Source organism: Anastrepha obliqua, chromosome 5 (genome assembly GCF_027943255.1).
Source record: "Anastrepha obliqua isolate idAnaObli1 chromosome 5, idAnaObli1_1.0, whole genome shotgun sequence".
In the NCBI taxonomy this organism is placed as follows: domain Eukaryota; kingdom Metazoa; phylum Arthropoda; class Insecta; order Diptera; family Tephritidae; genus Anastrepha; species Anastrepha obliqua.
Genome location: NC_072896.1, coordinates 60,326,508 through 60,351,978, shown reverse-complemented (window position 1 = coordinate 60,351,978; position 25,471 = coordinate 60,326,508). Strand labels below are relative to the sequence as shown.

The 25,471-nt window shown below is 35.8% G+C and overlaps 1 protein-coding gene across 16 annotated transcripts in view; it reads left to right on the top strand.

Annotated features, from left to right (window-relative positions):
• Positions 1-25,471, top strand: part of LOC129249114 (CUGBP Elav-like family member 2) — a 260,192-nt gene that overhangs the window by 170,051 nt on the left and 64,670 nt on the right. For 7 of the 16 annotated variants that reach the window (XM_054888762.1, XM_054888759.1, XM_054888758.1 and 4 more), the window contains exon 2: positions 1,077-1,870. The exons of 4 other annotated variants lie outside the window; for them this stretch is intronic. In XM_054888762.1, the coding sequence (XP_054744737.1) occupies positions 1,477-1,870 (394 nt within the window). In that variant the 5' untranslated portion in view covers positions 1,077-1,476. Of the gene's footprint in view, positions 1-854; positions 1,871-25,471 lie in introns of all 16 variants that reach the window. 5 more of the 16 variants (XM_054888755.1, XM_054888757.1, XM_054888765.1 and 2 more) reach the window with 4 other exon arrangements.

Here is a 25,471-nt window from a genome sequence, read left to right as displayed (position 1 = left end):
GCGACATGGTCGCATCACCAGATGCCTTCTGCAACATGCTAAACGTTTCCGCAGCCGAAATTTCATTCCGCAAACAAAATTTGATGGCACTTCTCTGCTCAATCAAATCAGACATTGTAAAAATCGAAAAATGCACTCTTGGTCGTTTGGTAAACACAAGCGTAAATATATTACTGATAATGACATTCACATGAAAGTTGGCCCAGATGTTATTAACAGTGCTGCCAATTCATGAAAAAAATAACTAGAGCGAAATTTTAATCCCGCGAAGTTTGACAAATAAATTCACCTTACTTTTTGCCCACAGTATGTGTGTATCTACCTGCGCCACAGCCGTAGCCGAGCAGGAAGATGCGTGACCACCTTTCGGTAGTGCCCAGGCTCGAAACCCGCTGTAGGCACGCGCACCATAATTACAGCAAAGGATTTTTCTTAGTTGGCTGCTGAAAACTAAAATAAACTTGTTAGTTATACTATTCTTAATGCCGGCAATTACCACCTGATGCTTGATCATTAGAAACAAGTTTGCAATTGTCGGTGCCCTCAGCATAAGATCGGCCTTACAATGGTATTTAGCACCTCTCGATTTAATTTCATTTAAGTTAACATACAGTTATAATTAGGGAAAGAAAGACCGAACGCCGTGTTTTTTTATTATAATAATTTTAATTTAATTTGTAGACTTACATTGTTTTTTATGCAAAAGGGATGTATTAAAATTTACAAAACATAAGCAATATACCTATGTGAATGTGCAACAACATTTTCATGTACATGAAGAAGTATGTATTTGTGTATGTATGTATACATATATGTAATAATAGGAACTAGCTTGTCGTAACACTCTTATTTAGTCAAATATTGGAACGCTTTTTAGCGGGAAATTGCGAAAAAATGTTAGCTTCGGAACGAAAGTTAAAAGCTGTTTAAATATGAAAAAATTTCAGTGCGACAATTGAAAGAGCAAATTATAATGTGATCCAGAGTGAAATAAAATTATTTAGTCAAATATTGAAATGAACTTAAATAGCACGAAATTGAAATATAATAACGAGTATAATTGGTTTAATCAACAGAAGCTCACAGAAATCGTCTCTACGTGCGAATCGTGAATATTTGCGACCTTCGGGCAAATTTCATAGTGAAATAATAATTCCACGCACTCACACACTTGTACTGATTTGCATATATAGATATGTTACCATGTACACATATATTTATATAAGCCAACGTATGTATTTACTCACGCTAAATTGAGAATCATAAGCATTCTACTGTACTGCAATAAATTAAAAAAATATTAAACGATAAATAGCGCGCGAAAAGTAAACCAAAAAATTAATTTTCCAGCAACAGCGCTTAACTTAAAAAAAAAAAACAATTGCAAATTAATTCAACAAAAGCAATATTGTGACAAAAACGCGTGGTCTTGAAAACAAATTAATACATCCACAAATTGGTTTACGCGAGCTCGTAATGAAAAATCGAAAAAGTCTGGATAGCCCGACGCCAGCAAATCAGTGTGGTATCCCCATTGCCACCAGTGCTCACACCAACAGCAGTTCTAATATCAACAACACCAGCACCAGCAGCATTCCCATCATCAGTGGGGCGGCAAATGGCGCGATTGATAACAGCATCACGACCGGAAACGGAAGTGGAAATGTTACTGATGGCGGAGGCAACATTTGCAGCAGCGGCATTATGGGGGGTGCTCTAACTTTGACAACAGCAATGCAACACCACAAATCAAGCGTGCACAATTCATCGCCTAACAGTTACAACACCACAAATGGCCATCAGTCCTATCCGTCGATAACGTCCACATATTGGCTGCCGCCGCCAAATCCGGCGCCATATTTAGTTCCAGGTAATTAGCACAATTCGCAAACATACCAAAAGCAAAATTGACCATTGAAAATAAACACAAGCCAATGAATATCTCTGTATATATTTACAATACACGCATGTACACGCTCGTATATGTATTTACAAAAACACCAACATTCTAATTTAAAGGTATACTGTGGTAGGCCGCTCTCTTGATGGGAAAGGGGAAGAGAAGTGAGGCAATGCCCTAAATGCAACTAAAACAACATTATGTGCAAACAAATCGACAAATCCGTTGTTGTTGTTTTTTTCTTATTCAGATTAGTAAGTTTGCTTTGTATTGCAAAGCAGCGGAAATGAAAGTACAAAATCATTGTTATCCGATTGGTAAGCAAAGTTCGTCGAAAATCCTCGCATCAGATAAATAAACAAATTACCAAAGGGGGGAGAGTTCGGCAATATAAGTACGAGTACATAGTCATTTGTTAGTTTTTATGCGTATTTCGGCCTCATTTTTTCGGATTTCGACACACTCTCATCTCATTATAGTCCAGTGCTCTTGGCGTGAGGCATGGAATTACATATCAAGCTGGGTTTATGGTAGAGTTTGGAAAACAATTTCACGGGTAGAGTTGCAGAAGTTTTTTCTAGTTGGACAACTTTTTGGCATAACGTTTCTTTTGGCAGCTGTACAGGCTCATTCAGCGTTTGAATTTCAATTCGGCTATAAATAAAAGACGTATTCATATTTTTTTATATTTTTTTTATTTGAAAGAGCAAATATTGTCATTAAATATAAAAGAATACCACGCAAAACTACATTCGTTCAGTATATTTTAGTGAAATTCAGCACTTATTCCATTAGCGGCCACTTTGTTTGGTTGGTTTTACATTTATCCTTAAGGGCGTGGCGTATCTAATGAATTCATATTACAATTTCTAGACGTCCAATTGTCATCATCAAATCAATTTTCGAAGGCAATGGGAAAAAGATCGGATATAGAGTTGACGGTGTGACATTTAACACTCCTTTTCTATTTGAGGAAACAAAAAAGTGGTTAATATGGCTTGAGAATGGTGATGCTTGCCATTGACTGAAACAGCGGATTCGAGCTCATTTTTTAGTTAACATATCTGACCGCCGACGTAAAAATATCTTTTGTCGGGCGAACATTGTTCTAACAAAAATCAACTTTTTTTGTAAATACCAACTATGCGCTAAATTAGTTATACATGACGTATGTTTTTTTTAGTAAAAAGAATAACATTCACAATTGCTACTCCTTGGTTCATTCGCAATAAGGATATTCAGCGTGACTTCAAGATCTCCACGGTCGCTGAAGAATTTAAAAAACAAGCAGAAGCCCGCTCCCCCAGGCTTCAAAGGTACGTGAGAAAGCTAGCAAACTCTTCAACACCTCAGGCCTAACCTGACGACTCCACCCAATTAAAACACATAATCTGATGAACTTAAGGAAGAGACTATGAAATTGTCTTTACGTTACCAAAATTGTACTGCTCGTTATTTTATTTGTTTTATTTAAATTGTATACATGTAATAAAAGAAATGTAAAAAAATGGTTACGCCCACTTCACATAAACCACTGGAATACTCGTAGTTTGTCCGTGTAAAAAAGTGTACTATAAATACTCAAAAGGTGTATGAATGTAAATGCAACACTCCGAAAAATTTGGTAATGCAATCGAAATGACACAAACAATTGGTATGACTGCGAAATGCACTGTTTACACGACGCCGTTTTATTATATTCATTGGCAATTGCATACTCATCTACCTAAGGCAACTAATGAACCTTTTACGTCACAAATATATAAGTAATACTTTTATGCCTCCGAAAATTATCCTTTCATTTATCTTCAAAACTATTTTCTATTTTTTATCACAAATATCTTTGACTTTTGTTGGTCACTATGTTAGCCTCCACGATATCTCTTCTTTGGTGATATGGTTGGTTGGTTGGTTAGAGTGGTGATTCATCCAGAATCCAACTAGAGCTTCCGCACCATTTTGTTGCCACATCCTCGTTACCAAATTGTTTAACAGTTATTTGCAGCGGGACTACATCGAGTCTGTGCGGTTTAGGAACCTTATTAGGTTGTTGACGTCTAAGCCAGACAGTTGCTTGAGACTCTCGAACAGCGGTTTGCCCAGGGTTAACATTCTGTCCTTCTATAGGGCAGGGCATTCACAGAGGAAATGGAAGATTGTTTCTTTTTTCTCCGGTAGCTTACAACTATGACAGTATGTGTTGTGAGGGATGCCCATTTTGGCTGCTTGTTCTACCACAGACAAAAAGCCAGTTATGACTACCGTTAGTCTCCAGGCGTCCCGTCGTTTCATGTTTATTAATGTCGACGATTGCTTGAGGTTGTAGGTGGGCCATAACGTTCTGCTGTTTTTGTATTTCGTCTGGTCTCTCCATCTACAATCTGCAATTCGAAGGTATTTTAGGGAAATTGCATTCTTGACCGCACCTAGTGGAGTGAATACTGGTACTGCAAGAGCGCTATTCATGGCAAATCCCCCTCTTGCCAGTTCATCAGCTTTTTCGTCACCTTTTATGTTCCGGTGTCCCGGGACCCAAATTAAGGTTACTCTATGGTTTTCACTCAAGTTGGTGAGGCTATTCCTACTTTGCTCCACCACTTTAGAGGTTGTTATAGTCGCGTACAGCGCCTGGATTGCAGCTTGGCTATCGGAAAGAATAGCGATATTGCCCTTAAAAGAGAAATCTGCGATTAGTAACCTACAGGCTTCCCCAATTGCTAGTACTTCCGCTTGGAAGACGCTGCTGGTATTAGGAAGACGCACAGATTTTTCAATTCCAAGTCTATGAGAATATATACCACCTCCAACACCACAATCCATTCTGCATAGACTGTGGTATCGAAGTTGTTTAGAGAGAATCCCTTATTCCATTCTTTTTTAGATGGAAAGAGTGTGGCAAAATTCCTATTGAACGTTATCATCGGGACGATGTAGTCATTCCTCACCGAGGTTAACTGAGTTTGTCGCAATAATAGACTAGCGTGACCATAAGTTTTTCCTTTCCAGCGACCCGCGTCATTTAACCTAAATGCACTCATGGTTGCCGTCTTCTTAATATGTAGGTCTATTGGAATAACGTGTGTCAGTGCATTGAGAGCCTCTCTAGGACATGATCTGATTGCACCGACCGTTATTGCACAGGATGATCTTTGTATTCTGCCGAGTAATTTGGTATTGTACTCTCTCCCTAGAGCTTTCCACCAAACTACCGAACCATACGATAAAATTTATCGTATAACCGCCTTATACAGCCATAATGTATGCTTAGGTTGAAGACCCCATCTTCCAAGCATACGTTTGCAGGTATATAAAGCAATTTCTGCTTTCCTTACCCGTTCTTCGACGTTTAACTTCCAGCTAGGTTTGGAGTCTAAAATTACCCCTAAGTACTTTGCACTGGTTGATAAAGACAGAGTTTGTCCGTTGATATTTGGTAGGGTAAAAATTGGTACCTTGTATCTGGTGGTAAAAAGCATAAGTTCTGTTTTACGCGGGTTTAAACTTAGCCCACATCCTGTGGCCCAAGAGTTAAGCTCGCCTAACGCCCTTTGGATGATCCCACTGATCGTATTTGGACACAGTCCTGACACCATTAACACCACATCATCAGTGTACGCCACCGCTTTTACTCCACCTCCGTCAAGTTTTATTAAGATTTTGCTGATCACACATAGCCAAAGAAGTGGAGATAATACTCCCCCCTTTGGTGATATAGTCGAGCCCATTTTTTAAAAGAACCAATCAAAATCTGCAAAAATTTGTTTTATCATATTTTATTTAATCAAAATATGGTGCTCCAAATTATGATAATTTCTAGTTTTCGTTGACATGGTCGTTTTGCGTGTTCCACCACTTGTTAATGAACCAAATAAAACGAGGAGTGTTATTTATACTAATAATTAATTACACAATTTGTGTTATCAGTAACGAGGCGCTCCTAGTATTGCGATTGAGTGCATTTTTATGGAGAATAATTATGAAATTAAGAATGCAAGGCGGATAGCTCTAATTCAATTCATACAAACTCTTCATCGACATAAATGCATAACATATACTTTGAGAATTGTGAATTTCCACCGCAATTTCCCCAATAGATAAACAAGAGAACTGCATCGTTGGCCAGTAAAACCATGCCGAGCGTGATGTAAACGAGCAGGCTGTAGGCATATACGAACAAATGAACTCCTAGCAGTTAAACAATGGTATATTTGGGAAAACACAGAATTTCACTGGCAATTGACAATGGCTTTTAACGTGGTAACGTCTGATGACGATATGTTTCGTTAAATGCGCGTGTTTTTGTGTGTGTATGTAAGAATTGTTAAACAAGCCAAGCGGCGACAATGGAGTGCTTTGTACTTACATACATACATAATTTGAACAGCTCATTGTGCAATATTTCCACTAGTCTGATGTTGCATTTACATTTAAATATAAATATTGGTGTGAGCACCAGCAAAGTGGGTTATGCAAACATAAGCCATACGCAACCGACACCAAGTACTTAGTCAGATCGAGAACGGCAAATTCATAAACTTTCACATCTCTTTTTATTTATTCTTTGTACAGAGCACACAATGACGAAACGTGAAAAGCGATATACCTATGTATGTATGTATAGCTTCAACTTCATATCGTAGTTTAAAATAAACTCCCCAACAAACATAAAATCAACGTGCCACCATAGTTTTCGTAGTGTTTAACTTTTATTTTAATCATTAACACTTGTTTGTGAATTCGAACAATCTACTAACACTTTAAATTCAAACTTTTGTATGAGTGTGTGTGTTACCCCTGAAGCAAATTGGAGTGTCTCAAGGCCAGAACTAACCTTTTCAGATCGGCACTAGTCTGCCCGTATTGACTACTGTCATCTATTTTTACATGTTGATTTCATTGGCTACAGCAGTGCTAACTATCATATTATTGCTTAACACATGGCTTTTTTGATAGTTTTGAGTAAGTTATTGCTAGACGGTTCCGCCCACTTTTATTGCTACACAATGTATTCGAGATAATCATATAATGCTTAAAATTAGGAGTCTGTTTCATTTTTCGTATTTTGCACACAGCGACTTTTCAGTAGGACCCGCGTTCGAAAGCTACTGTAGGCTAAGTAAAAGAAAAGGCTCTCTTTTATTGAGGTCGCCCCTCGTCAGATAATGGAAAACCTCCGAGTTTATTTGCGTAATGAAAAAGCTTCTGTTAAAAACCCATCTGTCTTTCGGGAGCGGCAAAACACTGTAGGTATCTCCAATTATATCTATACAACTGCAGATGCGTCTCATAAATAACGTAAACCAACTCCTGCCCTCTTTTGTTCGAATTGAATTTATGATGAATTATACTTCTTTCAGCGAGTCCATATGTTATTTGCAGACTTTTTTTTTATTATTTATTCTGAAATTAATAAACGATTGCTCTTACAGACTGCTGATAACAAAAGTATATCTAATATATTAAAAAAAAGTTTAATTACACTTATTCTTACTCACTACATAATGGGTTTTTCAGTAAGAGCGCTTCAACTTTTGAACTTTTTTGAATAAAACACAAACGGTTTGACTTTTTTAACTAATTTTTTTTTATTATCGAGTTTGAACATATACATTTAAGTATGAAATTCGATTTCGTTTGCGTGACCACCGCGTGCACGTTTTACGAAGTCCAATCGTTGAACCCAATTTTCGACCACTCTTTTGCATAAATCGGCCGAAATTCCAGCAATTTCGCGTTCAATATTGGCTCTGAGCTCACAAATCGTCGCCGGCTTGTTACTGTAGACCCAGGACTTCACATAACCCCAAAACGGGACAGCTTGTTAAATGGACCGTAAAATGGCCGTAATGCTCTTAAAGTAGCAACAACCGATTATTTTCATAAAAAATTTGCACGATTTGCAATCGTTGCTCAAGTGTGTAGCGTTCCATGATGAAATGTATACTAATGAAGTTAACAAATGACAAGCGAAAAATAAAAAATATTGCGTCGTTCGCCCTCCCTATCGGAAAAAAGTTGAAGCGCACCTATTGAATAAGCCTATATTACAAAAATATCGTTATGGGAAAGTTAAACTACAATAAACGGTTAAGTTGAGCAGAAAAGCATAGCATAGAAAATCATATCATGGATCGGGTATTTATTACGTAAAGATTCAGTAAGGGACCGAAATGTTAATCATTTCTAGAAGAGAGTAACAGTCAATCTCCCCCCTGATAATATTAAACAAAAAAGACAGTCACAAAATCGATCTTCTACTTTCCAGCTGTTTGCGATTAATTAGAAGTAGTCGAGATTTATACGATGGGGCAGGGCCAGATAAATATAGGGAAGGGAGTACATACTTAAGAAAAACTTTTTGAACTCGGATGCAAAGTCATGAGCTTTTGAATGTGGCCCCAGCTATTTCATTTTCATTACCTTCACCCAAAAACCGAAATGTATGTTTTTTGCTATATTGCGCCACTAAACTTATTTTTAGAGTAGTCAAAGAAATCAAATATATACTGCTTTGCGGCCGATTTCACAGAAATGCCATGTTTGGGAATTGTCAGCTGTTGGCTCTGTAAAGTGATCATATTAGTTTGGATAGAAAAAATCCATTATTTATGTGTAAAATTTTACTTCAAATGGCTTAAGACTTTCTTATGGTCAATCTATAGCTCCTGGGTGATGCTACAACTACAACTCAACTTCGATTATTTATGTGATTTATTGATATTTTCGATATTTTCTTTAATATAAAAAATGCCTGAACGGAATCTACGAAATCAAAATTGCATGTAAACTGTTACAGTATCGGCACCATAAACGCCATTCACAATTTCAGCGGCTTGACTTGCAATTTCGCCTTTATCAAAGTAAAACTGTAAAAAATCGAGTTTTCTCTTTTGACTTCCACTGTTAACAGCCTGTAACTCACAACTGAATGGAACAAACAAAACACAGCAAAACATTTATTTTATTTTTTTTAAGTGTGAAATGCCACCTTACCAACAAGCATAAATTTTAAATTGTTTGATCGATACTTTACGAGATACCGATCACTACAGCCAGCAACCGAGAGAATAATGTACTTCCTTTTCCCCAAACTAATATAATCTCTAGTGAATAGTTATTGGGTAGCCGAAAAAGTCTTTTCGTATTTCTAATCAAACTTCAACTCATTTTTTTTTATATTTATAATGAACTTTATTAAACCAAATATGTACCATTTTGGTCGACCACCTTTTGCCATTTTTCTTCTAGAGACATTATTCCATCAGTGTAAAACTTTTGTGGTCGGCGAAAAACTGCGACAAGTAATTTTCACAGGCTTCTCTTGAAGCCAACTTTACTCCATTAAGGGAGTTCTGCATTGACCGAAACAAATGGTAGTCCGATGGTGCAAGATCAGGTGGATGGTGGATGCATCAAAACTTCCCAGCCAAGCTCTCCCAGTTTTTGCCGAGTCATCAAAGATGTGTCTGGCCTAGCGTTGTCCTGATGGAAGACGACGCTCTTTCTGCTGATCAGTTCTGGCCGTTTTTTTTTTCGATTTCTTGCTTCAATCTCATCAATTGTTGACAGTAAAGTGTAGCATCAATCGTTCGAGCAGGCTGGAGCAGCTCATAGTGGATGATTCCTTTCCAATCCCACCAAACACACAGCATAACCTTTCGAGGCGTCAATCCTGGCTTTGCGACCATTTGTTGAGCTTCACCACCCTTGCACCATGATCTTTTTCGCACATTATTGTCGTATTTGATCCACTTTTCGTCTCCTGTTACCATTCGCTTCAGAAATGGTTCGATTTCATTTCGTTTCAGCAAAGAATCGCAGATGTTAATTCGGTCTGTTAAATTTTTCACAGACAATTCATGTGGTACCCAAACATCGAGCTTCTTTTTGTAACCATCCTTTTTGTAAATGGTTCAAAACCGTTTGATGATGAATGTTTAGTGCCTTGGCGATGTCATGGCAGCTTATGTGACGGTCCTGGTCAATCTTTTCCATAATTTCATCGACTTTTTCAGCGATAGGTCGACCGGAGCGAGGTGCATCTTTCACATCGAAATTTCCAGAACGGAAGCGAGCGAACCATTGTTGTGCTACACGAACTGATACAGCATCGTCTCCGTAAACTTCACAAATTTCATTGGTGGCTTGCGTGACATTCTTCCTTTTTTTATACAAAAATTTCAAAATATAGTGAATTTCTTCATTATTTTCACTCATTTTTGAACAGCTATAACTTTTTTTCAATTTCTCCGAACTCAATTTTTTTTTGGTTAAATGAAGCTTAAAATGTCTCCTTTCTATGATATGATACAATGGTAGCACTGGAGATAGATGACTCCAACGACATCTATTGGCAAAATACGAAAAGACTTTTTCGACTACCCAATACTTCGTTTATACATAAATAATTTATTTTTTGGCTGGTAGAAATTTTGTGTGGCTAAAGTAATTTGGTCTGATGATATAGAACCATGGGTGAAATGGCACTGGCACCATATCTCAATTACAAAAAGGTTCAACTTCTCCTTTCCAACCAGCGAAAGTAGCCTCGAACGTGAATAAACGCGCTTACTTAATCCGACAAGCTTTCGCGAATGACATTCTATTTAATTTTGTCATCCACATAAATGTGTATAAATATAATATATTTCTAGTGAATACTTTCCGTACAGAAGCCAATCCTAGGTAATGCTTAGAATTTTTTCAGTTTAGTATTTTTCAGAAGCATTTTTGTAACGGGAGTATGGATGGCGACTATCAACTTTAAGCTCAGTCACGATAAGGAACCGATCTAAATTTTAATTTAAAATCTATAAGAGTCGTGAGTAGCAAAATTAGGGGATATAAAATATCACCAATACAAAACTTGCGGTAATCATCATGTCACTCGTAAACACGTCCACACAACACGACTATTCTAAAATAGTTAGCAAAATAACTAAAATACTCATACACGCCCACTAAAATGTATGAAAATTGCGCATACATACATAATTTAAAAGCAATCCGCTTTTATTTTGGTTATAATTCAAAAGCTCAGGAGCAATTCAATTCTGTCACACTTAAACCAACTATGAAATATTTATGTTGTAAAATATAACGAATATCTACATAATTATATGAATTGAAATCTCAAATGCGATACCATAAATTGTCTCATAAAAAAATCATTACGTATACAATGACATTTAAAAATGTTCTAAGGAATAAGCATGGAGGGTGGTAAGACAGGAAACCATATCGCTGCAGTCATCAGCAACGCGGAAAAATCAACGTCGAAATAGGTGAATATTCATTTCTTGGCGGAGGTCGGTAGTGGGATAATGTCATGAAATACATAAGTACGTGCAAATAACAAAAAGGAAAACATGTGCTTTGAAAGCATTTGCATACTTACATACAAGTTACAAACGGTAATGCATTTGACATGAATGGCATCACTTTCTGCCACAGCCTCAGAACATTTGTGCCGTGCCACGAAAAACACTTCCACTTCAAGTGCTTTTACGAATCCGCCAAAACACTAACATAAAAATAGCTTTTGCATACACATTCCCAACTCTTAAGAGAACACCTTGTGTCAACTCCACCACCAATCTTCTTGCACGGACGGCTAGAAAAGCTAAATATTCGCAAAAGCATTTGAGTACGAAAGCGTTAACGTAAACACGTTGCTTTACGCGTTACGTGACGTTATGTGTCATGTCCCCACACATCAGATGTCAGACAAACAAAAATGTCACGCCAGCCGGCCTCAAAGAACTCTCCTTATCTCCATTGCAGTAATAGGGGTAGCGGCAGCTAGTTGCCCCGTTGGTGTATTGGAACGCTGCGATCTTTTCCTTCTCCAACACGACACTTTAACAAATAGACAAAATTTACAGCAACAAAATTATTGTTGAATTACCATCGTAGCGAGAACAGGAAGAAGGAAATGAATGTTGTTGAAGAAACGGAAACGCCTCTGCACTGCACGCGTAGTGTCTTGCCACAGTTACATAAATTGCACAGCCATACATACATATATATGTATGTATGTAGGTATAAAAATGCATACGCACATATAGAAACGAGCATGAATGTGTCTAGCACGTGTTGAACAACGCCTACATTTATACAAATCGTTGAATAGTCAGTCCTCTAATGCTCACAGTGAACGGAATTTCTGTGTGTAAATTGTTGGACGTGAATGCATTGTTGAGCAAAATCTTCTGATACGAAGGAAGAAGCTTGAATGCATGTGTGTCAAGTCGTCATTTACGTACCCTTTAAGAGGTATAAAGTCTGTAAGAGAGCATCAATGCGCTAGCAAATACTATTTTCTATAAGTCTATAATGCAGCTTCAACTTACTTTTCAGTAGGGCTGTTTTACAATATTTTTCCAATTTATAAAGATTTGCCGAAATTATTTTAAAAGTAAAGTTTACCAATAGTTGCTTTTCGATTGGAATTTGATAGGAAAAGAAGCATCAAGAACATATTGTGTACATTTTGTATTACTCTGAAGCAGAGTGTCTTACAATTTTATCATGGCTATAACATCCCTCCTCTGATTTTCCCCGTTTCAGTTGGCTTTTGTCGACGTGATGAAATTTATATTCGTGTGTTCGACTTTTGTTGAAACAGCAGCAAGCAGTGTAAAATTTTATTTGCGGTGACATTTGGACAATTTAGTACTTTGTGCTTAAGGTGGATTGAAATTAATATGTAAACGTAGTCGGACTTGTAGTTAGTAAGCGCATAAGCCCTACATTCGTTGCCGAACTCTCACTGAGTTTGTGTTTTATTATGAGGGTATTTAAAGGGAAATTTTAATTCAATATTGTTGGGAATTCAAAGCTAAAGATGATGTTCATAATAAAGATCAGTCCGTGAAGGGGTTATATACAGCTAGAAGACTAAAAAGAAGCGAATTTTCCAGAATTTTTTCTGAGAAAAATTTTAAATTTATGGATCTAAAAATTGGTACACATATTACATTATCTTTTAACTGTATTTCAAAACTTAGAATTAGTAAAAATATTTATTTGGAAAGGAGCTACAGCTGATCTCCGGGAGCTCCTCTCAAAAATGACGTTTTGTGGTGGCCACTATGTCTTTGAACTGGATCCACCTGAAATTAAAAAACCAAACCAATTTCGTTAAAGTAATGTTAAATCTAGTAATTAGTCGAAGGAATAAGCTAAATCAATTTTTTTGACAAAATGGCGGTTTCTCAAAGTAAAAAATTTTGACCAAAATTTCGGCCTAATTGTTTATAAAAAAATTATTTATCTTCGATTAATTACTTAAATATATATTTAAGAAGCTCGTATTAAAATTTGAGACTAATCGATTTAGTCATTTTCGAGTAGTGTTGGTCACCGACTTTGAAAACACCGCCGCTCCGGCCTTGTACTTTCATTCAGAGTGTCATCTCAAATTTGCGTATAACTTCGAAAATATTCACCGGAACGATATTAAATTTTCTGTGTACATTCTTAAATATATGTACATTAAGAAAAAATAAAATAAAAAAAATCGATTTTTTGAAAATTCTTACTTAAAGATAATTGAAAATAGCTAGCGAACAACCATGAATCGTTTAACGCCAGAGCATCGCTTCCAAATTGTGGAAATTTACTCTTAATAAAATAAATCTATCTCCGAAGTTCATAAAGCACTGACGGCATCATCGGTTCTTATTTCTTTCGAAATGAGGAAGGAGCTGCCGTTACATTAAATGGCGAGCTCTATCGGGCCATGATGACTGAATTTTTGTGCCCCAAAATTAACCAGCTAAACATCGACGACATTTGGTACCAACAAGACGGCGCAACTAGGTGTACAGCTCGTTTAGCAATCGATTTATTGCAATATTCGAACTATATGACGCCATAGGCCAAATTTATGGAAAAAGTAGTCAAAAATTGGACTGATTGAATGGGCCATATAACTCGTAGCCGTGGGGAACATATGCCGGATATCATATTCAAAACATAAATGTCATGAAAATATCTACCAGGTTATATAAAAAAAAACATTATTCCGAAATCATATTTCGGTGTTGTATTACCGCCAGGTTATAATAAAAAGAAAATTAATCCCAACAATATTTCTGTTTTTTGTTATCACGTTTAGAAATGATTAGACTAAGAAAATTAGAAAAAAATGCTTGCCTCAAAATAATCAGAGATGCTGCAGCCAAAAATGTTAGTTTTCCACATAGAGATGTGGTCATATTTTTTAAGGTCATTTATTATATTGTTCAACGTAATACCAATTTTGTGAGACAAACCAGGATCAAGTTTGCCAAGTACGAGCACGTGCTTAGAGTAATTGAATTGAGGCAAAATTAGTTGAACAGCTAACTTTCTTCTTTTCTCTTAAAGTGTAAACTAAGCGAACACTACTAACAATTTTATTAATGTGTTCAGAACAACTCAACATAGAACTCAAATTCAAAATTCAAAGCCTAATTTCTTACCTTATCAAAAAATGTTAGAACACTATTATAACTGTAGAAGGAAGCAAGGAACAGAAAACACAGTTCATTGAACTCCAACAAGTGGTTATGCATACATATGTATTTAAATATGTTCAAGCTACATTCTTCCTATTCAATTTCTTTTATACAATTCCATTCTATACAATATTCGCAGCTTTGCCATCGAAAACCAAACCATATAAAGCTTCGTTATATGTAATGGACCAAGTGTAAAGCATTGAAATTTATGGTCCAAACTGGCCACCTTAAGTGCTTGTCCTTTACTCTTATTTATTTGTCCCTGCAATAAATAATTTGACTGAGAACTGAAGTCGTTTAAATTGAAATGGAAGTTCTGACGGTATTATCGGGATTTTTGTAATCAAAATGCTTTCTCTAGCATCACAGCCAGCATTTGATCTAATCGCCTTGAGAAGCCGCCTAGTCCCATTGCATAATGTTGACGAATTTAGATTATGTGGTAATATGTATTATAGAAGATCTTACTTTAATAATTACTTTATGTGGTCGGATTCCGGGAGAGTTGAGTGAATTTCAAAATTATATTGAGAATGTACTGTCTCGTTAGTATCTACTACTGTGTTTATGGAAGAAAAATATTGTGATTCCGTACTACATTTTGAAAGTGTTAAAGCATTAGCTGCTTTCATCTGCTTATTGGTAGCTGATAGTATTGTTCGGTCTTTGAACCAGTCCAACGACTTAGTTGTAAGATTGCTAATTTCAGGGTATACTTTCTCAATCACATAGTCAATATTTTGAATAACAATACAAATATTTGTTAGACTAATGAATCCACTTGTCGGGTCCATTTGTGGAAAATGCCTGCTACCTATATTGAGCAAATTATTAGCAAAAAGTGCATTGCCTTTTCCGGAACTAAGAATTGTCGTATATTTTTGTAGTGCAGTGCCAAAGGCCAAGACATTTTCAAAAAAGCCTTCATATAGTAAGCTTATTAAATTATCGCATTTTTCTGCCCAATCACGAAGACGCTTCATCCCAAACAATCATTCACGTAACAATTTTCCAGTACTGCTTTGCTTTGACACAGTACATACGTTGGGTGCATCCTCAGCGCTGGAAAAATAAAAAGGACTTTAAACATAGCTTAAGGAGTTCTGCCTCCTGCTAGAAGAGTTGCTGTAGAGAAGTAGATCATCGACAAAAGAGAGAGAATTGTTAATATCATTGTTAAGAAAAAAGGAAAAAAACCCCTAAACAGCTCTAAAAGGGTGAGAAGGCACACCATCAATAGTTCCTACAGAACATCTACATATACAGGGTGAACGATATGAAGTGCTTGTATCTGTAAAACAGCTCATGACATCAACGTCAAAATTGTTCTAATGACAGTTCAATATATTGTTTATAAGCCATCAAAAGCGTTTGCGTCTCAGTTTTGTTGAATTTTTTTTTCTGTGATGAAATTCAAAAGTAATAGTGTGATTGCGTTATATTTGGCTGGAAAATCACAACCAGCCATTGTTCGTGAGCTCAGTCACCTCAAAGTGAATAAAATGTTTGTGTATCGTACTATAAAACGTTATAATGATACTGGTAGCATTGCAAAACATTATGGAGGTGGACCAAAAAAAACCGCAACAACGCCAGAAATGGTTCGGAAAGTGAAGGCTCGACTTGAACGAAATCCACGTCGAAGTGGAAGAAAAATGGCCAAAGAGCTAAAAATATCGCAAGACAGCATTCGACGCATATTGAAAAATAGTCAACGCTTACAAGTTCCAAAAAGCACACGATCTTTCACCCCAGCAAAAAAAGTTCGGTGCGAAAGAGCAAAGGAGTTGTTGCACTTGCGCTTGCACGAACGTGGCGAATTTCCTAACATTGTGTTTTCTGATGAAATAATTTCCCAATTGAGCAGTTCATAAACACTCAAAACGATCGAGTTTACTTGTTTACTCATACGAGAATTTGAGCCTACGTATGGCCACTCGAAGCAATTTCTCATCGGAAGTAATGGTTTGGGCCGCAAAGACCGCTGATGGACGCTCTCCAATCGTTTTTATCGAGCCTGGTGTCAAAGTGAATGCGACTTATTATCGGGAAAACGTTTTAGAAACTACTTTAGAACCGTGGACACGCAAACATTTCGGTCGTAGACCATGGACGTTCCAACAGGACTCGGCACCGTCTCATAAAGCTCGTGTGAATCAAGAATGGTTAAAAAATCATATTCCACACTTCATTTCATCCACACCATGGTTTTGGAATTCGCCAGACGCAAATCCGATGGACTATTCCATCTGGTCCATTTTGGAGGACTAAAAAATATGCCAGTATGGATGCGCTGAAAAAAGCGATTACACGAGAATGGGCCAAAATACCTCAAGATCACATTCGTGCAGCATGCAACTCATTTTTGGACCGTTTGAAGGTTATAGTCAAGGCAAAAGGTGGTCATATCGAGCTAAAGTGAATATATGTTAAAATTGTAATCATTTTTTTAACAATTTTGTTTTTGAAATCAATAAAAACTAACTTCACACAAAAAAGTTATGGTGTTTTGAATAGGTAACACTTCATACCGTTCACCCTGTACATAAATGAAAACTTAAACAAGCTTACTTATTTAATAGGATATTTTGTGAAACTTGAAAAGTCGGTACAAATGCAATCGACTTGGAATCCTGCCGAAAACTACTACAGTAGAAATAAATCTTGTTCTTGAAAACACGTTCAAATAGTTTTGAGATGTTTGATAACTTCGAAATTGGCTGATACTTTTGAACAACAGTAAAAATGCCACTTTTGCAAAAAGGTGTGATCATACTTAACTTCCAGACGTCAATGAAAGTACCGAAAGGATTTATTACAAATTATCATTGGAGGAATTACTAAAGTGCGACAGAATTTAAATAAGGTAGCCGACAGCTCGTCTACATCCGTTTGAAAGAGGTCTTAAGAGAGATAATGTTTAATATCGTTTTCAAATGAAATATGAAGAGACTCAAATTAAGAACGTAAGATATTTCAGACGAGAAGTCTGAATTGCCAGAAAATTTCCCCACATTGATAGCCCGTTTCCGTAACTATTCTCGATTAGGTTTCCGATTAAAGTAGTTGATTTGACGTAACTATGACGTCACACTCTCTTTTGTATTCCTGTAAAAACAATGAGTCGAATTGATCGACAACCATGCAAGTCAACATATGTATGTGTTCCATACCCTTTCAGTACGAACACTCGATTAAAGGATTTTTATAACCAAATTAAATGAAATATTGTCGCTCACTTGGTTTTGAGGTGATGACAACGCACATTAATTTAATTTTTTTTCCTATATTTTTTAAAGCCCTGTAAGTGTAATTATTAGTATTAAGTTGCTTAATATTTTTATTATTATATATTATTTGAGTAGATTAACCGTCGATTAAACTAAATTTGGGGTTAAAATACATGTAATGTATAAGTGAATAAGTTATAATACAAGTTCGTAATCAAAGAAATACACTAATTGTTTACCGTTGTCGTCATTAAAAAATCAGGTTTAATTACATTTTCTATATATGAATTAGAAATATGTTTAATAGTTATTTACACAGTGAATTTTTGAAAATAGCATTCCGAACAGCTCTTCTTCGTTAAAAAATTGTTATTTATCAATATTATTGTAAAATTTATGCATTTTTGCTTACTTTTCTCCATGTTGTCACAAACAATTCTTGATCCCAGCACACTCGATTCACACATTTTCGGGGTGCACTATTTTTATTCAAAATACCATTATTCATAAATATATTTGAAAAATTATATAATTGAAATGTCCACCATGAGCACGTCTAAGCAAAATCAACCAAAGAGTCAATTCATGAATGCCTAATTGCTAAGAACGTCCAGATATCGATGTTGTTTGGTAAAGGTTGTCCAGCAACATTTTGCGCTACAGCAGAAATATTCTCAACAGAGCGTCCGGTTTATGGCCCAACTGCCCTTTTCATTCCTCGACAGAACCAATTTCTTCAAGCGTTTCCTCCAACTTTTGAATTGTCGACTCGACATTCGGACGATTATTTCCACCAAATAGATCACGAATTCTTCGATATTTTGTTCTTAGAGATTGGTAATTTTCCTAATAAGTTTCGTGTAAAATTGTACATCTGCAAACATGACAAATGATAAATATGTCATAAAAAGGTATCGTCTGAGAATTATCCACTCTGACACCCTCGCATCACTTTTAAAATACCCTTTACACAACAAAAGCATCTTCTGTGAAAGAGATTGAACATTGAAAACGTTTCGGTTTCGCAAATTTCGATTCGCTCCTCTAAAAAGACATTTTTTTACCAATTTGACTTAGTTAAACCCAATTGCTTTTAACGAGGGAAAATATGTTGCAACACAACAACAGAATTGAAATCCAAAATCAAAAAAACAAAAAAGCTGTAAGCAACAAACAAGAGAACATTTTCTCATCTACACTTTGGCATATTTGGCACCCAACGTACATACAAACAGCTTTGTCTCTTTTGTTTCGAAAATTGTAGTTGTTTTAGAAAATAATTAATTAATTTTATTATTGCATAACGAAAGAAAACATTCAAAATTTTAACCAAAAAGGAGAAATATTTCAATCGATGGACTCGTTTTTGATGTAACAGCAACAATTAAGGATTTTTTACCACATTTTTGCATATTCCACACTCCTTTTAGTGACTCCCTCAAATTGTGTTAAGAATAACCTTCCCTGATAACTAAGCTTGAAAACGGAACCGATTGCAAATCGGAGCATTCTGTGCGAAGTTACAGTTACATACTACGTAATTAGGATTTTTATTTCATAAGGCTGTATAAATGGATACCTTAATGACAAACTGGGCTGTAGGAAGAAATAAAGTAAAGTAAACGGGAAAACAAAAAAACGGAAAACAGTGACAGACGGCTGCGTTAATCCGGATTAGCGGGGCAGTTAATCAGATTTGCATTGCGGTACGACAGACGGTTGTTACGCGGATTAGTGAACAGCTCATTTGTTTATTGGATAGTTTTATCCGTAAAAAATGGGCCGCAGGCAACAAATACGGATATGCGCTGCCCTGACACTAAAAAATAATTATTTATTAAAAAAATAAGTGTCTCAAATTTCAAACGTGTTAGTGCAAACAAGCGTTGCCTCCGTACTATCTCAGCAAAGAGAACGTGGAATGTGGAAAATGTACGTTTGATATTATAGACTTTATAGGGTTGTAATTCATACTATGCGCGCATTTTCATTCTATAAAATAGATACTCCTGCTGTGCTCATATTGTTCCACAATATTAATGCTGCAATGATTGTTTTCAGTCTTTCTTGTTCTCTTTAAAAGTTTCATTATCTCAATTATGGGACTCAAGACTAGTTGTCTATACGTATTAGTTGCACTTAATTCCTAAGATGATTCCGAACTAAGTCGTTGATCCCGATTAACGCCATCGTCTGTCTATGCTAATAAAGAGGGCACAAATTTTTCTGGGCTCTGGTGGTTAATATGAAGCGAACACGTTTAGAACTAATTTCAGCGGATGTATCCTATTAAAAGGTTACATACGTCCAGCAGCGCCGAAGGCGCTAAAAGAAAAACTTTTTAGAAGAGATAACAATAGAAATAAATATAAAAAAATGTTATACATAGTTTAAGTACTACTTTATAAAAAAATTATTTTAATTTTCCTTTAAAAAAATTAGCATATAAAACATCACTTGACCCAAAGTACAATGAAAAAATTTGTTCCACGGTCTGCATCATTTCTCCTTGAAATGCTGGTGGATCTCTAAAAAGTAAAAAAAATCTTGTAAAATAAAGTTGTGGTTATAGTTTTTCCAGTCGAAATTTTGAATCAAAAAAAGTATTCGTTTTACGTCATAAATGTCACACTTTAATTATGTTTATAAAAATTTTTAATAAAAAAATCTAATTTATAGAGAAAAGACTTTCGAAAATTAAAAAAAACGCATCAGAAAATATTAAAATTATTATAAGTTATCATGCAGACCGTACCGGAAAAAGTAGTTTCGAGAAAAACGAGTTTGAAGTTTGAAGTACAGGAGCGCGCGGACCGCTCTCTACCTAGTTAATGGGCTGAATGGGCTGTAGAAGCTTTGATATAATATTGTGAATTTCCGCATGAAAATTTCAAAGTATATTCTTAAGATACTATACTTTCGAAATATCGAAAAATATCGATTTTTTGGATACTCTGGACGCATGTAACCGTAAAACATATAAGACGTAAAAATATGAGTAACTTTATGTAAAAGAAATCGCGTTGACAAACAACTGCGATTCTTACAACATACTTTTGTCTCGGAGGTATTACAATAAGCCAGTAAAAAGAAATGTTTACTCCTTTTGAAATGGTGAAAGAATTTTGCAAAATAAAACTTTGAAAATTATCAAAATTGTTTTGCAATTGCATACACTTGCGAAATAGAGCGCCGCAGTGAGACACAACCTTGAACTACACAAGCACTACAAATATTTTATGGACATATGTACATACATATGAGCCGTTTTCTTTGAAAGTGGTATAAGTCCATTTTATAAATATTATATGAAGATATTTAAGGGTTTGCATTTGAATTGTTTGAAAAATATTGGAATATGTTAAAGCATTGATCTTATATTTTTTAAATATTAAATTGATTTAAATTTATGATGTAATCATTTTTTGCGTGTAATTAACAAAAATTTATATTTTTAATGACTTTTAATGAGAAGGACTTACACCACTTTCAAAGTCAGCAAAAAGTAGAAATCTTACATTTACAAAATATTAACTACGGTATCTCAATCGAAACAAACCAATTTCTTTTTATGAAATTTTTATTAAATACTTCAGAATTTAATCGCTCAGACACAATATCTTAAAAGAGCGTAAAATTGCTGGCGTATGCCGATGATATTGACATCATCGGCCTTAACAACCGCGCTGTTAGTTCTGCCTTCTCCAAACTGAATAAGGGGCAAAGCGAATGGGTCTGGTGCTGAACGAGGACAAAACGAAGTATCTCCTGCCTTCAAACAAACAGTCGGCGCACTCGCGTATTGCCACCCACGTCACTGTTGACAGTTATAATTTCGAGGTTGTAAAAAACTTCGTTTATTTAGGAACCCGGATTAACACTGATAACAATGTCAGCCTTGAAATCCAACTTAGAATCTCTCTTGCCAACAAGTGCTACTTTGGACTAAGTAGGCAACTGAGCAGTAAAGTCCTCTCTCGACGCACAAAACACATCATGCCCGTCCTAACGTATGGCGCAGAAGCTTGGACGATGACAACATCCGATGAGGCGACGCTTGGAGTGTTTGAGAGAGATTCTGCAGACGAGTTTAGGACCTTTGTTCGTAGACGACGGAGAATATCGCAGGCGATAGAACGATGAGCTATATGAGCTTTACGACAAAATAGACATAGCGCCGGCTCTGAAAGTATTTGATGCGGTACCAGCTGGTAGTAGCAGAGGAAGAGGAAGGCCTCCTCTGCGTTGGAAAGATCAGGTGGAGAAGGACTTGGCTTCACTTGGTGTGTTCAATTGGCGCCGGGTAGCACGAGAACAAAACGACTGGCGCGCTTTGTTAAACTTAATTTTTGTCATTAACTAATTTTTTGTCAAAATGGACTTACACCACTTTCAAAGAAAACGGCTCATATGTAGGTAGGGCCTTATGCCCTCGTATATTGTTGGAATAGGTAAACATTAACACACCAATGCACAATCAGCGACACAAACAAGTCCCAGATATGCATGGATAAAGACTCAAGTGATATCTCTTCTTCCATCTTAATAATTTTTTATTTGTGAAATATGATTTACGATCGTACTTCATATTCTTGCATAACTTTATACATTATAGTACATATGTGGTTTATAAAGAAGATGTGAGTGTATGTATGTATGTATGTATATATGTATGTATATATGTATGTAGCGTATAAAAGTAATCGCATTTTGTAGTGCCGAAAAGTTGGTAGCAAGCAGAAAAGTTGAATGAGATTTTATGATGGCAGAATTAGGTCAAAGTTGAAGTACTTTATATCCCAATAAATGAAAAATATGTGCGCACGTATGTATGTCTAAAGTAGGTAAAAACTTGTTTATGTATATAGGCGTATTGTAATTCTTTATGTGCATTCATGCAATTTGATGAACACTCAATAGGTGAATTTAAATTTCATAAAGAATAACTCAATTAATTATACCAATTGCTCTAAATGTTAACATTTATTTTTGTAAGGAATAAGCATTCTGTGCATCTGATAGCACGCTTCCAATAACTTCACTTATACAAACTTATATATGTATATGTACGCACTTACACATATACATATTGAACTGAATATTCTAGGAAGTCAATAATAAAATTGCTCCGATAGAATACAGCTAATTTATAACATTCATAAACTTTTCATCTTGAATAGAAAAAAGTGCGTGGAAATCTGTAAAGATGTGGTAAAATATCATTAGTTGTTACTGTTACATCAAAAACGAGTCAATCGAATAAAATATTTCTTCTTTGCGATTAAAATTTTGAAATTTTACTTTCGTTCTGCGTAAATAAAATGAGTTAATTATTTTCTAAAGTAACCATAATTTTTTAAACAAAAGTGACATTTTTTCACAATAAAGGTTTTCGTTGTGTGCCAAATTTGGCGAGCTGCGTTTAGCGAGAATATGCAGGCAAAGCAAAGATGAGAAAATGTGGGCTTACGTATCTGTTCATTTGTTTTGTTGCTTACACCTTTTTCGAGTTTTGTGTTTGGCGATGCCAGGCAATATGGTTTTTGCATTTCTATCATTTTCATTGTGTTTTATCCTTCAGCGTTATTAAGGTACAATTTTTCCAAACAAATTCTTTGTACCAATTTATTGTTGCGATGCTACAAACAGGCAGATTGAATTATGTGAAATTGGTGGAAAATTTCTTATTACAGGAGCGAACCAGAATTTACAGAACTATATTTTCAATGTTCTGGGAAACAAATTTAATACTACAACATTCTGACGAGGTGAACGCGTCTTTGAAACTTTACCTTATCTTACATTTACTGAAAATATTTATTTATTTGTGTGGTACATCGAAACAACATTCAGTATTCCAAGATGTTATATTTTATTATTGTACAATTAATTTTTTTTTATTTAAAGCGCTTATTTGATGATTAACTTGTGTGAAACAAAGTGTAAGTCGCTAGTGAAATATAATACAAATAGTTGATATGTGAAGCGCTTTTAGGCAAACAATGTAAAATACAAACGCTTGCACTCTCGATTACCCAAGTGTGCATATCACATTATAGTGTAATGTTCTGCTTTTTGTGAGATCTTTATAAATTTCAGAAAATTTATTATCTGACATTTAATAATCCATGATATCCATTCTTTCAATGTAATTTAGAGCTTTTCTTCCCAATTACTTATTGAATTCAAAACAGCTTACTTGATAAGTCTGTATCTAAAGCGACTTTTCGATATTATTATTTTCGTTAGGTGTTCTGTGTTCTGGTAACGATAACGGTAACTTAAGAGCACACGGCTTGTGTGTGGTAACAATGCGAACTATCTTCGCCAGCGTCAGATTCAATAAAAGCAATATTGTACTGAGGGCACTGGAACATAGTCGTAAGGTCCTCAGATGTACAAAGTCACGTTCGAGCTTATTTTTTAAATTCAAATTAAACGCTCCTCCTCGTGTTTGTGCCGTGTGTCTTGATGTTGTTCCACAAATGGAGGATCCTACAGTTTTAAGCCGACTCCGAACGGCAAATCGTTTTTATGAGGAGCTTTTTTCATGGCAGAAATACACTCGAAGGTTTGCCATTGCCTGCTGAAGGGCAACCGCTATTAGAAAAAAAGCTTTTCCTATCATTTTGTTATTTCATGCACAGAGATTCAAACACACGCACTCCCGAATGGCAGTCACCCACCAACCCATTCGGCTACGGCGGCTGCCTAACAACTGCAATGGAAGTTCCAAAAACAAAACGTTGACTTGCTGAGTAATCGTTACTAATTTCTTGAGTTAACTAGCAATTTTTATAATCAAGAAAACTCTTCCTCTTAAACCAATTTGAAACAGACCAACAATGCGATGTCATATTCACCGATTTTTCGAAAGCGTTTGATCGAGTCAGCATAGTATCCTACTTAAAAAGCTGGGTTCATTTGGTCTTCATCCTAGCTTGCTCAAGTGGCTTGCATCTTATCTAACAGTTAGAACTCAATTCGTTCGTATAAATAACATAAAATCTGATGCCATCAAAGTTACCTCAGGCGTACCTCAAGGTAGCCATCTTGGGCCACTATTGTTCTTAATGTTTGTTAATGACATTCCAGACGTTTTCGAGACATCACGTTGTCTGATGTATGCAGATGACCTGAAAATTTACAGTCGGGTAGAGAACGTAACTGACTGCATAAGACTTCAAGAAGACTTAACCAGATTGGAAGCTTGGTGTGATGATAACTCCTTAACTCTTAATGCTGGTAAATGCCAGCACATGTCATTCAGTAGACGAAGAGTTACGATTGATTTCGATTACAAGTTGGGCACTACCACCCTCACAAAAATCTACGAAAAGAAATTCTTGGGGGTCATATCTACATCGAAAATGTCGTTTTCCAAACATTTAGACTTTATGATTGCCAAGTCTAGATCTATGCTTGGCTTTGTAATAAGGAATTCAAGGGAGTTCCAAGATATTTCTACGCTGAAAAATTTGTATTTTTCTCTTGTGAGATCAAACCTCGAATATGGCAGCATCATTTGGGATCCATTCTATATGGGCTCATCTTTAAGAATTGAGAAGGTTCAAAAACGTTTCACTCAATTTGCTATTCATTCACTTCGTTGGCCTTGCAGTTTGCCTGCATATAGGTAAAAGTAGATGTCTTTTGTTAGCATTGCCAACTTTAGAAATGCGGAGAAAAACTTCATCGGTAATGTTTATAAGGGACATAGTTACGAATCATATCAAATGTCACTTCTTGCTGGAGCTAATACTCTTTAATTGTCCCACTCGTAACCTAAGACTCAGCAATATGTTCCATTTACCTTATCACAAGACTAATTTTAG